Source organism: Micromesistius poutassou (genome assembly GCF_964030765.1).
Source record: "Micromesistius poutassou genome assembly, chromosome: 14".
In the NCBI taxonomy this organism is placed as follows: Eukaryota; Metazoa; Chordata; class Actinopteri; order Gadiformes; family Gadidae; genus Micromesistius; species Micromesistius poutassou.
The window spans coordinates 5,116,708-5,129,422 of NC_140284.1; the positions used below are offsets into that span (position 1 = coordinate 5,116,708).

The 12,715-nt window shown below is 47.0% G+C and overlaps 1 protein-coding gene and 2 non-coding genes across 4 annotated transcripts; all 3 read right to left on the minus strand.

Moving 5' to 3' along the window:
• Nucleotides 1–205: 205 nt before the first annotated feature.
• Nucleotides 206–12,466, minus strand: sf3b1 (splicing factor 3b, subunit 1). Of its 2 annotated transcripts, XM_084478994.1 has the most exons (24): nt 12,416–12,466; nt 11,485–11,657; nt 11,081–11,182; nt 9,474–9,588; nt 7,476–7,555; nt 7,174–7,359; nt 6,508–6,973; nt 6,304–6,425; nt 5,999–6,196; nt 5,814–5,915; nt 5,472–5,651; nt 5,292–5,378; nt 4,655–4,925; nt 4,397–4,542; nt 3,939–4,085; nt 3,558–3,683; nt 3,219–3,440; nt 2,811–2,993; nt 2,604–2,715; nt 2,337–2,457; nt 2,086–2,217; nt 1,701–1,973; nt 1,033–1,249; nt 206–796 (listed from the first exon to the last, which is right to left on the minus strand). In XM_084478994.1, exons 1-24 carry the CDS (start codon nt 12,441–12,443, stop codon nt 638–640), a joined length of 3,948 nt encoding a protein of 1,315 aa, XP_084335120.1. In that variant the 5' UTR covers nt 12,444–12,466; the 3' UTR covers nt 206–637. The 2 variants fall into 2 exon arrangements, with proteins under 2 accessions (XP_084335120.1, XP_084335121.1); XM_084478995.1 differs by lacking the exons at nt 9,474–9,588; nt 11,081–11,182; nt 11,485–11,657; nt 12,416–12,466 and adding an exon at nt 7,923–8,524.
• Nucleotides 1,389–1,584, minus strand: LOC311358944 (small nucleolar RNA SNORA74). Its single transcript, XR_014638139.1, has one exon. It is a non-coding gene; the product is annotated as a small nucleolar RNA SNORA74 (small nucleolar RNA).
• Nucleotides 10,867–11,004, minus strand: LOC311358948 (small nucleolar RNA SNORA50). The gene has a single exon (XR_014638143.1). It is a non-coding gene; the product is annotated as a small nucleolar RNA SNORA50 (small nucleolar RNA).
• Nucleotides 12,467–12,715: the final 249 nt, after the last annotated feature.

The window sequence follows — 12,715 nt, forward strand, 5'->3', positions numbered from 1 at the left end:
GGGACACCACATCTATGTTAATCCCCTTATACGCATGTATGCACAGGGCAGAGCATTGAAAGGCCTATTTAGATTTGGACCCAATGCAAAAGCACTGTGGGAAAGACCATTGTCAAGTAACTAGGCATTCATTTATTCCTGCGCAACTAGAGGATTCCTGGAAACTGTGTTTTTTTTAAATAAATCAGTCAAAATACAATTTTGTACACAAACATTTTATTCGTTCAAATAAAGCAACAGTCTCATAAGAACAGTGTGTGTGGAAGTCTTATGGAGGGAGCAGCCAGTAGAGAGGCCTACCAATGCACTGAAGAGAAACCTTGGTATATTTAAAAACAATGGACAATGTTTAATTGCTCAACCATAGCTACCTCAAGCCTTCAAACGACATTCCTTACAGAAAACAAACATGTTCAAAGCAAGACACATACAGATGTCTAATTCCATTAATTTAACCAATAAAAAATTGATATAGGTGCCAGGCAACAGATACTGAAGAGTTTTGAATGGGATTGTCGACAACCTATTTAAAAAGAGAATCATGTCTGAATAAAACAAGATTCTACGGGGTATTGAGGGACAGATGACAATAGATAGGAATGAGGCAGATGGAGCGAAAGGAGAAGTGAGTTTCTATTTACAAGACGTATTCCAGCTCACAGCGGACAAATGGGTTCTTCTCATCGTTGTACACCTGTGGGTAGTGGGCGATGAGGGCGTCCTGGGAGCCGATGTAGATAGAGTTGTAGATCTTCCAATAGACGTCCCTCACTTTCCTGGCTGGGTGGAACAGACCCTGGGAGAGACAAGGCGGTACAGATTACTAAATCAAGACGGCATCTAGGAAGGTTAGGCTGTGGCCACCCGTGGACCAATCCTGCACTACACAATCCCGCCCTACAGCAACACTTGCTCACCAAAAAAAAAAACTTTACTTTACAGTAAAATACAGTCAACGAAGCATGACCCACTGAAAAGCTTTAGCTCAGAGATCAAATTCTCCGACCAATTAGCAGGCTTCTTGGGTCTTACCTGTAGGCAATACTGGAGCATTCGGCAGGGCCCGATGGCTACCCTCAGGCCCTCTAGGGCGCCCATGACAGCCTGGATAACGTGGGGCGATGTCTCAAAGACATTGGGCCACACGTAGTTGAGCAGATGGTTGAGGGAGTCTTCGCAGCCAAAGCCGTAGACGCCCAGCGACATGTGCTGCACCACGGCGCTCGCTGTCTGTCTGTGGACCAGGTCTCTGCCAAGGGGGGAAAAAAAAAAAAAAGCAGAACGGTCAGCACTTTATATTTCGCAATTATATATATATCTCAAGGCCTGACCGAGATGCCTTTTCTGGTAACAATTTTTCATGTTTTGGGGAACAAGTCGCCTTTTATTTTGTGTGACCCGACACTAGGCCTGAGCCGCTGGTTATCAGCTCAGGCCACTCTCGTTGGGTCGAACCCTGCAACGCTTCGGCAGAGCCAGCTCTAAAACAGAGGCGGCAGAGCCGTCGCGGTTACAGAGCTTCCTCTACCAGCACTGTAACACTGAGCCGGGCACTGACACCCGGGCAGCTGACTTAGTGCTGGTCTGGTCAAGTGTCGCCTTTTAAATTTGTATTAACGCCAACATGTCGGCCTACACTTCCAATTCTTAAACATGGTCTGTGGGACAGACTAGTCAGTTAAGGCGGTCCACGGCCATACCTGTCCATAAGTGCGTCCTCCAGCAGTGGCGTGACGGCGTAGATGTAGTCCTTGCCCATCTCCCCGATGTACTCAAACAAGAAGGACAGCGACTTGAGAACGCCGTTCTGCACGTTGAGCTCGGGCACGCGGTACTCGTTCATGAGCGCCGGCAGCACGGTGAAGGGAGAGCAGGTCTCGGCGACGATGGCGATGGCCACAGTGGTGCACACGCGGTTCTGGCGCTCCTGCACCTTCAGGTTGTTGAGCAGGGTGGCCAGGACGTCGTGGGGGCTGTGGGGACGGCAGGGCCAGGTGAGGTCAGAACAGAGACGGAATGACTTGACGCCAATGGCTTGACCTAGATGGCAGGTGCCCGCTAGCGTGGTTCTGCACACACACTCACCCAATGGCCTTGGCGATGTAACCAAAGGTGTTGACCGTGGCTCTGCGGATGGCCTTCTTGTGAGCCTTGAGCAGCTCCAGCAGCTCAAAGCAGATCCTCATCCATTCCCTGGCGGATACGTACTCTGCTCCACTGTAAAAGACAAACAGGTTCACATTGACGGTTTCAAGTGGAAGGCCATAGGACGGACTTCTCGGTCAATCATCATAACCACCGACATAATTTTCAATCCTTAACAGTAGCACACTTACCGGTCAGCGATTCTGCCCACCAGGTCAATACAATTCTCCTGCACCTTCTCGTGCCTATTCTTAAGGATGGGCGTCAGACGAGGAAGCAGGTCTTTGATTGGTGGAGTCATCTTGTGCATACCTAGAACGACAGAACCACGCATCACTAGTTGTTCACAGAGAGGACTGCTTCATATGTATATGGAGGCCTTCTTGGGGGGGGCATCAATGAACCACGGAAATACAACCACACATGACACGAGTTTGGAGGTCGAGCATGTGACGTACCGATGACATTGACGATGGCCTTCAGGGCTCCCAGGATGCTACCCAGCACCTCGGGATACTCTTCTCCCAGGTACTCGTACAGCACTACTCCCAAGTGACCCATCAGCTTCTCCTGCAAGGGTAAGGAGATGGCGCAGGTTTAGCAAACAAGTTCTGCCATACAGTCTCCTAGCTTCAGAGTCAAACTTCATTAAAATCGGCATTTACCTCCTGGCAGGTCTTCATGACCACGGCAGTGCGGGAGATGAGGTCGGCGGCTTGCTGACGCACTTTGGCCGACTTGTTGTTGAGACGCCACAGCACCGTACCGCAGATCTGAGGCAGGTAAGGCTTCACACGCTTCCCCAGGGCATTCACCACTGTGCCAAAACCGTTCAGCATCACAGAATCCTGGTGGAGTTGTACAGCAATGAGTAACAAGGCTCTGATTTTCCTGATTTGTGTAGTGAAGTGATGCAACCCACTTGCCAAAAGCACACACAGCACGGGTCCAAAAAGTAAATGCAGGCCCTATATTGTTTAAAATCAAAGCTATGTGGATGCCATTACATCATTATGCCCATAATGCATTGCGTTAGTCCGTAAGGCAGCTACTGAGTCTTAGATAACCCTTACTTCTGTGGTCTGTTCCTGGAAGGCGTACAGGATGCCGTCGATGAGCTGCTCCTCCAGCTTGTGGTCGATATCGGCGGCACCCAGGTTGCCCATGATCTTCTCAATGGTCTCCATCACCATCTTTCTGTACTGCTCCGCCTCGTCCTTCAGGTCATCCACGATGCGCGAGATGATCTCCGCCGCGCCCACCTTGTTAGCCAGCTCCACTGTAGTGTCCACCAGCTGATGATAGAAAACAGTCCAGGGTCATTAACAAAGACTTTGGATGAAATGACTGAGTTTTTGCATTTTCTCCACGATAAATGTATTGTTTATACATCAAGGTTTACTGTAACTTGCCTGTCTGTAGTTGCGTCTGTCGAGAGCCATTCTGTGTTGCCAGAAGTGTTTGAAGAAGGGGGGCAGGATCTCTGTCTTGATGTAGTTGGCTTCCACACCATCAGTTCCACAGCACTGCTTCACCACCTGGGGGACAGGACAAAAAGCTCAGGTCAGAGCTGATACAGGTAAAAATAAAAAAATTTACCAGACATCAGGAGTGGCTCTACAATTGTGGCCAACGGGTGCAGGGTGAGAACAGAGGGACATGGGAGCCTTCTCTGCTAGCTCTCGTGTTGGCGTCTCTCTAGCGAAGTACTAGCCCTGATCTGACCATTGAGGGGTCGAACAGGCGAGAATGATTCGCAGTCACATCAGTTATTATTGAATACTCCACTTTACCTTGAGCACAATCTTTTTCATTTCTTCGTCGGGGGACTGGAACTCTCTGATGAGGATCAACATCACCTCCCTGGTGTAGTAGTTGGCGTACTCTGCGTCCATCAGGGGGATCAGGTAGCCAATAGCCTTCAAGAAGGCTGCTAGACCCTACAAACAGGCACCGAAAATGGATGTCAATGGTGGTCTTCCCTAATTTGAACGCTAAATATATATTGATGCAATGTTTTTGTCCGATACTGTCAGCAGAATATAGCGGCCTCACATCGGACCATTCTCCTGACAGCAACAGCCCTCAAAGAGGAGAGTCTTTAGCAAGCAATTATACACACTATAGCCACTCACAGGCTTAGCGCTGGGTGATGATCTTGCATATTTATGTTCTTACCAATAGTAACATTTCATGCTAAAACATTAAAAAGGCTACAAACAAAAAGGTCCCTTAAGTGCTTTGACGTTACCTTTCCTCTGTGCTGTCTGATACCCTTCCAGAGGGGCTTGAGGACCGAGTCAAAGGACTCGATACCGTAGGGCGTGGCCGCCTCAGCCAGGGCAGCGATAGCCAGAGCGCTGATGGTCCTCACTTTCTGCTGCTCGTCCACCAGTCCTGGGACCACAAACACAAGTCACAGTCAGCACACGCAGTCAAGAGTGTATAACCAAACGTTTCGCTTCATGACATAATCTTGTGCACTGCTGGGTGGGCACCGGGCACTGACCATGCTCTATGATTTCCACCAAGCTGCGGAGGTGGGGCAGGATGGCGCAGCCCATGAGGATGGCGATCTGCTGCACGATCTTGATGCCAGTGTGTCTGGCCTGCCAGGACTTTTTGCTCTTGCACACGGCTTTGAGGAAGGGCAGCAGCGAGGGGATGCCCAGGGCTGAGGCCACCACGGCGAAGGCCCTGGCAGTGGTGTTTCTGACGTACTCGTCCATGTTGTCAATGTCGGGACGCATGGTGGAGATCATGGTGGCCAGGCCGGCAGCCTGCACGCAAAACGGGTCAAAGAAGAAAGGGTGGTTGAACAAATTAGTTTGATCTTGGGGATTATTGAAATGACAGCAATGGTTAATACAGCTGCAACCATTGAATACCATACATATGCACGGTTTGTTTTAGTCCATGCTACTGGTAGAATGCCATGATGGTAGCCAAGCGTTATCCTTGGCTCTGTAATGTGGCCAACGGGTGCAGGGTGAGAACAGAGGGACATGGGAGCCTTCTCTGCTAGCTCTCGTGTTGGCGTCTCTCTAGCGAAGTACTAGCCCTGATCTGACCATTGAGGGGGTCGAACAGGCGAGAATGATTCGCACGGACCATGTTGTCCTCTCGACTGAATAAATGTTCCATACCTTTGCCAAGTTGGAGATGATTTCCCTGCCCTCCACTCTGGCGTAGTAGTCCTCATCAATCAGAAGGGGCTCAATCACCACCAGGATCTGGTTAAAACAACATCACAGATCAGATCAGTAGAAACATAGACAAGTACCCAGATTTTTTGCACTTCCACCCTCACAGGTTTCTTAACATACCTTGTGCACGTAGGGTCGAACCAGGTCGTCCAGTTTGTAGAGGATACGGTCAATGACTTTGACCAGCAGATGGCGCTCTTGGTCCTCCAGTGTTGGGGACATGAGCAGAGGGAGGATCTGGTTGAAGAGGGGGCCCGCTCCAAACTCACGAGCCTTGTCTGTGATCTGTCGCAGCGCCGCCTGCAAACAGCCCAAAGAAGGAGATCAGTCATTACAGTAAATTGTAAAAGCCTCATTTATATATGATCAAAGTTGATTCATGTTTCTGGCTGAAGCACACACACCAGAATAACCAATAGCTTACTACAGAGTCTCAGCGTGGCGTTCAAAAGGGACACTGACCTTTCTCATAGGGGGTGTGCCGTTCTTGATCTTCAGCAGGAGCTTCATGATCTTCCTCTCCTTCTGCTCCTCGGGGCTCAGCGTGGACTCGTCCACCTCCACCTGACGCAAACATCCACGCCATTAACATCAGAAACCTCCAAGGACACGAATGACAGAATGTTGGATCACCAGAAGTTACTCACCAGAAGTTTGTCAAAGTACTGGATATCGTCTGGCTTGAGGAAGGGGAGGTTGCCGGAGGGCTGGTCGTTGATCTGCTTCATGGAGCGGTCCTCTGTCTGCATGTGGAAGCCAGTCATGCCCCCGATGGGAGTGGGAGTGGCAGACAGCTTGCGGGCCGGGGTGCGGATGGGCACATAGCCTGCTGGAGGAGGCAACACCTAACGAGGGGAAGAAATGGAAAATATTGAAATAAGTTACAGAAAAATAACGAGTTTATTTGTATTTTACAGTATTATTTGTTGTATTGATATTTAAAAATAATAACCTTGTAACCCTCTGGAAACATGGCATCTAGCTCCTCATCCGTTAGAGGCCTGTTCCTCTCGTCAATTTCTCTCTCCCACCTCCAGGCTTGCAGCTGCTCTGGGGTCATGCTCATCAGGTGACCTGGAGACAACACAAGGCACAATAAGACACAGCCCGACATAACCATGGCTTCCACAGACAGATGACCGAAACCTCCGTTTACCTGGTGTGGGCGTTGCCATGTTCATGGCCGGCGTTCCAATGGGCGTCTTCCCCGGGGTGAGCATTGGGGTAGATGAGCCCATCTGACTGGCGGGCGTCTCGTCCCAACGCGACTTCCTCTTGCTGGCGCCCGGGGTGGGCGTCTCCCCGACCGACTCGTCTCCGCGGTCGGTGCGGGGGGTCTCGGCCCATCCGCTGCCGTGCCCGGGGGTCTCGCGCTCCGTCTTGGGGGTCTCGTCCCAGCGGTTTTTGCGGACGCTGCCCGTGGCCCCGCCGTGGCCGGGCGTCGCGTGACCCGGGGTGTCCCTTCCTGGGGTGGCAGCGCCGGCCGGCGTGTGGCTGGGAGTGGGGTCCCACATGCGCGTGCTGGGGGTGGCGCCTGGCGTCTCGCTGCCTTTGGCCCGACCGGGGGTCTCGTCCCAGCGACTGTTGGAGGGGGTGTGTGCAGGTGTGTGCCCTGGTGTTTGCTGCAAGACAAAAAACAAGATATTTGACTGTTGCAATCTTTTGAGAGTAAAACCATTATATAGAACCCACAATAAGGACCACGACCCAATACATAAGTATTGATGGACAATAAGTCCAGAGCAAGAAAACAAGAAACCCCATCCCTTGCTCCTGCAAGGATCAAAAAGTTGTTTGGATTTGTTTGGATGAGGCCAGTCACCTCTGCGGTGGAGTCCGCCTGGTCCCAGCTGGACATCTTTTTGGGCGTGGTGTTGGTGGGGGTTTGGTTCGCTTCAGCCGTCTGGTCCCAACGACGTTTACGCTTGGCCGCTGCGGCGGCGGAGCCGTTCACTGCCTTCAGGTCCCCTGCTTTCGCCTTCTCTGCCATCTGCTGTCGGATGTCTTTCTGGAGGAGGGCAAACATACAGCCACAGTCAATTCACAGCTCATCGTTTTTTTTTGGGCATTTTCCTTGACGTAAATGCGGCTGTCAAAGTTTGGACAAGACTGTCAAGAACGAACCTCCTCTTTGGTCAGGTGCTGCTCCTTCATGACGTCCATGTACGACCTCACTTGCATCTTTGGGTCTGGCGTTTTACCCCCTGCGCGAAAGAGCACCAACAACAAAACCGGACATACATTAGGCTGTGGACTGGGGACCAACTGTCGTAGAAACACAGCAAGCACAATACACAGCCAGCTAACCCTGACTCTAAAACCAAATGAATAGATCATTACGTTCCGTTGGCTTTACATGTGAATCACAATAAAACAAAAAAAAAAGCCCTAGAGATACAAACGTTTCCTCTCTTTCTTACATTCAGACATAGCAGTCTTAGGGAAGAAAAAAAAAAACAAGCAGATACATAGATGAGCTGTGGTTGCTCTGTGTTCGTTTAAGGAGACAAAGGAGAAGGTATAGCCATCACTGATGCAGGGGTCCTGGGCTGTGCTCTCCAGAATACGTACACTTTCAGTGCCAAGGGTCCTTCTGCAGTCAGACTTCAACCGGCAGAAAAGAAGCCTAGAAAATTTCTCTTTACCATTAGTAACACTTTGGAAAGGGTAGGAACTCACACACATAAGTATACCACCTGTGTTGCATTGATTTACGGCACTCAAATATAGAGGGAATCCTGGAGCCTGGCCTCAATCTACAGGGGTGCAATTAAAGTTAAACTGGGTTCCAGCTGCCAAATTACTCATTTATATTTATTTTTAAAGCTAAATGATTGAGGTTTTTCAGGGGCCATAAAAAAAACTTCTGATTGGAGGCTACTTCAGGAGATACAGAAAGGGAGAAGGCCCAACTGTCCAGACATAACTACTGTGACAATATTGTTAATTTAAAAAGAAATGGTTAAATATCATACTTCTTTCATATCGCTAGTAGATGGCCAAATGGGGGATATAAATATATAACAAAAATTATATATGAAAAAACAATAACTTTGGGGCTTAAGTTTATCATTGTTCAGCTGCTTTGTGTCCCCACAGCAGCAGCAGACCCTGACCAAACTGAAAAGTGCACACTTGTGTGTTCACCATAACCTACACAGGATGAGTTGCTGCACCCTTAACAGAGTGCAGTACAGGACTGGCAAAGCAGTACTGCTGTAGGAGAGAAATTAAGGACAGTTAGTATGGGCCTGTGGCATTGTGGTACAATTTTCTTGATCAAATATTTCTATCTTACAGGGAGTTGTAAAATAAAAATAAACACAACATCTTGGTTAAATGAAGTCTACATGCAGGCTTCAGGTGAGCCCTAGCTAAGCTTGTGACTTGTTATGTTTAAATTAGGGGCTTTCTGCCTTTTTTTATACACTCAATATAGAAGTATGTGACAGTTAACTCTAGTTTGATTACACTGCCATAAGGTCAGGGACCACAAGCCAGAAGAAATATGTTTGTTTATGCCTGTATATGTTGGTTTATGGCTTCTGTCATTTAATGAGCCATACACAGCTTAACTTTTGTACTTGTATATACACACAAACGTGTATACATTTTAACCTGCCTCTATTATGATGTTCAAAGCCTAACATACCGGTTGCTAAGTCATGATTTTATAAGAGGATCCTGCCTGATAGCCACATGGGTCTATTAACCCTTCAACCCAAAAACAATCCATCTGCTACCCACGCTTTGCTAGGTGAAATAACCCTCCTCAGAGGACACCCATTCACCTCCCCCAAGAAAAGGTGAGCCAGCCCTACAGTGATCATTGAGTCACACACATGGGTGCAAAGTCTTTTCATGTCAAAACAAACAAATTTTCCGCCATAAGATTCTCCTAGATCCTAGAATTAAGTGGAAATGTCACAGTTGAACAAAATGCTTCTAAATCAGAGAGGATTGACCACAGGGAAGGAACCAGGTCTGGGGAGCAAGTAATTGCATTTCAGTCGAAGGGTTGAGCGGCAAAAAGGGACCAATTGAGACCATAAAGAAATCAACAACATGAAAAGGGAGGAAATGGGAGGAAGATGAAGACAAAAGAGGAGTGGTGGAATTTACCGTCTGCAAAAGGGTCGAGGCGCTCCGGGGAGATGATCATCTGTCTTCGGCGTCCCTTGTATTCGTCCTCCCGGTCGGCAATCTTCGCAGGACGATGCTCTGCGAAGGGGTCATACTGCATGGAGGACACAGGACTAACATGTTAGGACTGATTCAATAAATTAAGGATTTCAAATACAACACAATTTATCTGAATACAAATTGACCAGTTTTAAGCAGCGTTATGGTGACCGTTTATTCCAACCACAACATAAGTGAGAAGCAATGTTCTAATGGATTGATATTAAATAACTATTCACGCTCAGCAATAAGGTGGTCTAAAGCCAGAAGAGAGGCATACTCTGCAGTTCGACCATGTGCGCCATTTTCACCGCCATTGTTTCGGCTATTCAGTTTTCAGTTACCACCATGAGACCGACTGATGTCCCATTAGTTTGCCGCTCATAGATGTAGACCAAGTTAACTCAAGCTCTGGGCTCTATGAAAGATGATTAGACAAGTCAACTTTTAGGCTACAGCCCATGTTGTCCAACCAATTACAGTGTTTCCCACAGACCAGGTAGCAATGTGTGGCGGATTTGTTGTTTGTTACCTGCTGGGGGGGGGGGGCCGATTACGGGCTGGCAGAGTTACATTTAAAAATCGCGTTCAAGTAAAAATAAATGAGAAAAGCGGAATCAATTTGTGGCGCTCGTTGTTCAATCTGTGGTGCAGCACCACACATTGGCCTATGTGTGGGAAACACTGAATTATAAGGATCCAAAATAAACTTTTTGAATTATTTCTCTTGTCTTCAGATGGGTAAACCTACCGGCCAAGTGATTGTTCTAATATGTTAACCAGATTTCTTGGCTGCCAAATAGTCAAATCCATCAGCCATTGGGGGAAGGCGGGTGTTTACTTTGTACCCCCAGTAGCCACCAAGAATCTTGTCAACCAAAGTGACAACTCGCTGTGAGCTGGGTGCTCACTTCTAAAAGCTGATTTCAAGCACTCGCATGAGACGGGGCCTAATGCGAGTTAATTATTACTTTTACCTTTATAAAGGACGAAACATTCCATCCGACAAGGACATTGTTTGCATCATGTCGAAATTGAGGCTCATTGTGCCATTGTCAGTTCAGTCTGTCATGTGGTTTATTGGCACAGTGGTGAAATTATCATTGTGCTGTGATTCTATAGAATGTTTTAGATAGGATTGTGATTAAAGTATGTTTTTGTTTGAAAGTCAATTTACCTAACACATTGTAAACATTGAGCATATTTCCCTTATTACGGATGTGTAAAAGGCTACAAGAATGTCCTGATGATTGCAGCTAGTTCAAAGGATTTACTAAATGTATGGGTTAACTCAAAATGTTGTACAATTGGGTGGTGTATTTGACAGAAAAGATAATGTAACTTGCATTTAAAAGAGAAGCTTGGGGAAGAGCCAAGAGACCCCAGTTATAACAAGTCATTGTATACTTTAGCACTATAGCTTGGCCTGTACCTCCATGGGAATGGTCATGCAGGTTCAAAGATAGTGCTTCAACTATTTATTACTATAAGCCTTGAGCGGTTTGAAGCTCCGGTCACATAAAATAGTATAAGGCATAAAATCATACCTGTTCCTCTGACTGGGGAATGGCGTTAAGTATTGCCACCGGGGCATGGTACCCAGGCTTCTTTTGACCCAGTAAACTGGTCGATGAATCTTCCTCATCATCCTGCAAGTAAGAAAAAGGAAACAAGAGTCTAGTCAGGTCTGGCCAAAGTGGCCGACACTCCTAGCTCATATACAGACAAAAAAGGAGCAGTCAAGCTCAACAGGAAATTCTGAAACAAAAACAACTCCGATCAGGATGTGTTGTAGACCTGGCTAGGTGAAAATGTTTACAATAGGTAAGATGAATGCTGAATGAGGTTTCAAGCAGTGTACATTTTTGCAAAAACAACAACTATTTGATAAATACAACTGTTTGCAATTATTTACAGAAGACGTTATAATATCAATAAATAAATGTCATACATCTTCTTGTTCATTTGCAGCAATAGACGTGACATATCCCGTAAAGCGGCTGTCGCTGCCCCCGTAGATCTCCTGGTCAAAGAAGCCAGTGGAGTCCAGTCCCACTCCCTGCTCTCCCTCCTCCAGCAGGGCGGCCTTCATCCCCTGGATCTCCAGGATCTGGGCCTCTATGTCTGAGAACGAACAAAGCATACTCCAGTTAGAAAACGTGCACAATTATTGTCACGAATGTTTACACATGCATGTCCCTTAGCGTTTTGATGGAAAGGACCAACCCCCAAAATGAACGCACTTAAAAAAATATTCGCAATATCGCCTAATAATAAATAAATAAATAAAACAAACGTGTACGAAACGTACAATGGTGACCGACCGACCGTTTTATGTTTGCAAACGTCACATTTTAAACAACCAAGATGTGTACATACTTGGTGAATAACTTGAATAGACGGTAGAGTACGCTTTATTATGGACTGGGGCATCAAGTTATATCGGGATATACAACCAGTAGGTAACATTAACGTGAACGTAGCATGTCGTCGAGGGTGTTAAACGCGGATGTACCATTTAAACCACCTATTAGGGGAGCTACACACGACCATGTGATTGCATTTAATAAAATACACATAATGATAGAATGGACCAATGAGGGATATGAAAACTTGACGGTCGTTTTGTTATATATAAATATACACGCTAACTGAATGGGGCGGCGTGACGCTATCTACTTAGCTTAGCCGTGAGCGCCATTATCTAGGCTCAAGTCCGCGTTGTGTCGTAGCTAGGCCTGTTTGGTAATTGTTTGCAAAATACGACATCATACTGCAAGAAAATCATGTTTTCAGGTGGATCACTGTGCAACAGCCCGTAAATGCGTCATGGATGGTGGCATGCGATGCTGTGTAGTGGAATTTGAAGCAATTTAATTTACCTTCGTGTGTTTTGGCGATCTTCGCCATTTTGGTGATGGTTCGTGACTGAAACCGGAACCCAGGAATATATCGTCTTCACGAGCTTTGTGAAGCTACCGGAAATACACTCAGAGAACCTTCAAGATAAAAGCACATCGCTTAATATAGCTTAATATGAGGTGTCCCTGAGTCATTAGGTTCATTGGGTCAGGTCAGGTCTAGTTCATTGTCATTGATACAATGTAAACAATACATCTATCAATATTTTATATAACTTTGATGTTCTTTTGGTGTGCGTTTTTATGTGATGGGATCGATTA

Bases quoted from the DNA above. Each gene is read 5' to 3' on its own strand.
- sf3b1 (XM_084478994.1), bottom strand. From the start codon at position 12,443: ATGGCGAAGATCGCCAAAACACACGAAG. The intron at 7,556-9,473 runs GTAAATTCCACC...TCTTTCGCGCAG, and splicing joins CCTCGACCCTTTTGCAGACG to GGGGTAAAACGCCAGACCCA. The intron at 1,250-1,700 runs GTATGGCCGTGG...CCCCCTTGGCAG, and splicing joins GAGGACGCACTTATGGACAG to AGACCTGGTCCACAGACAGA.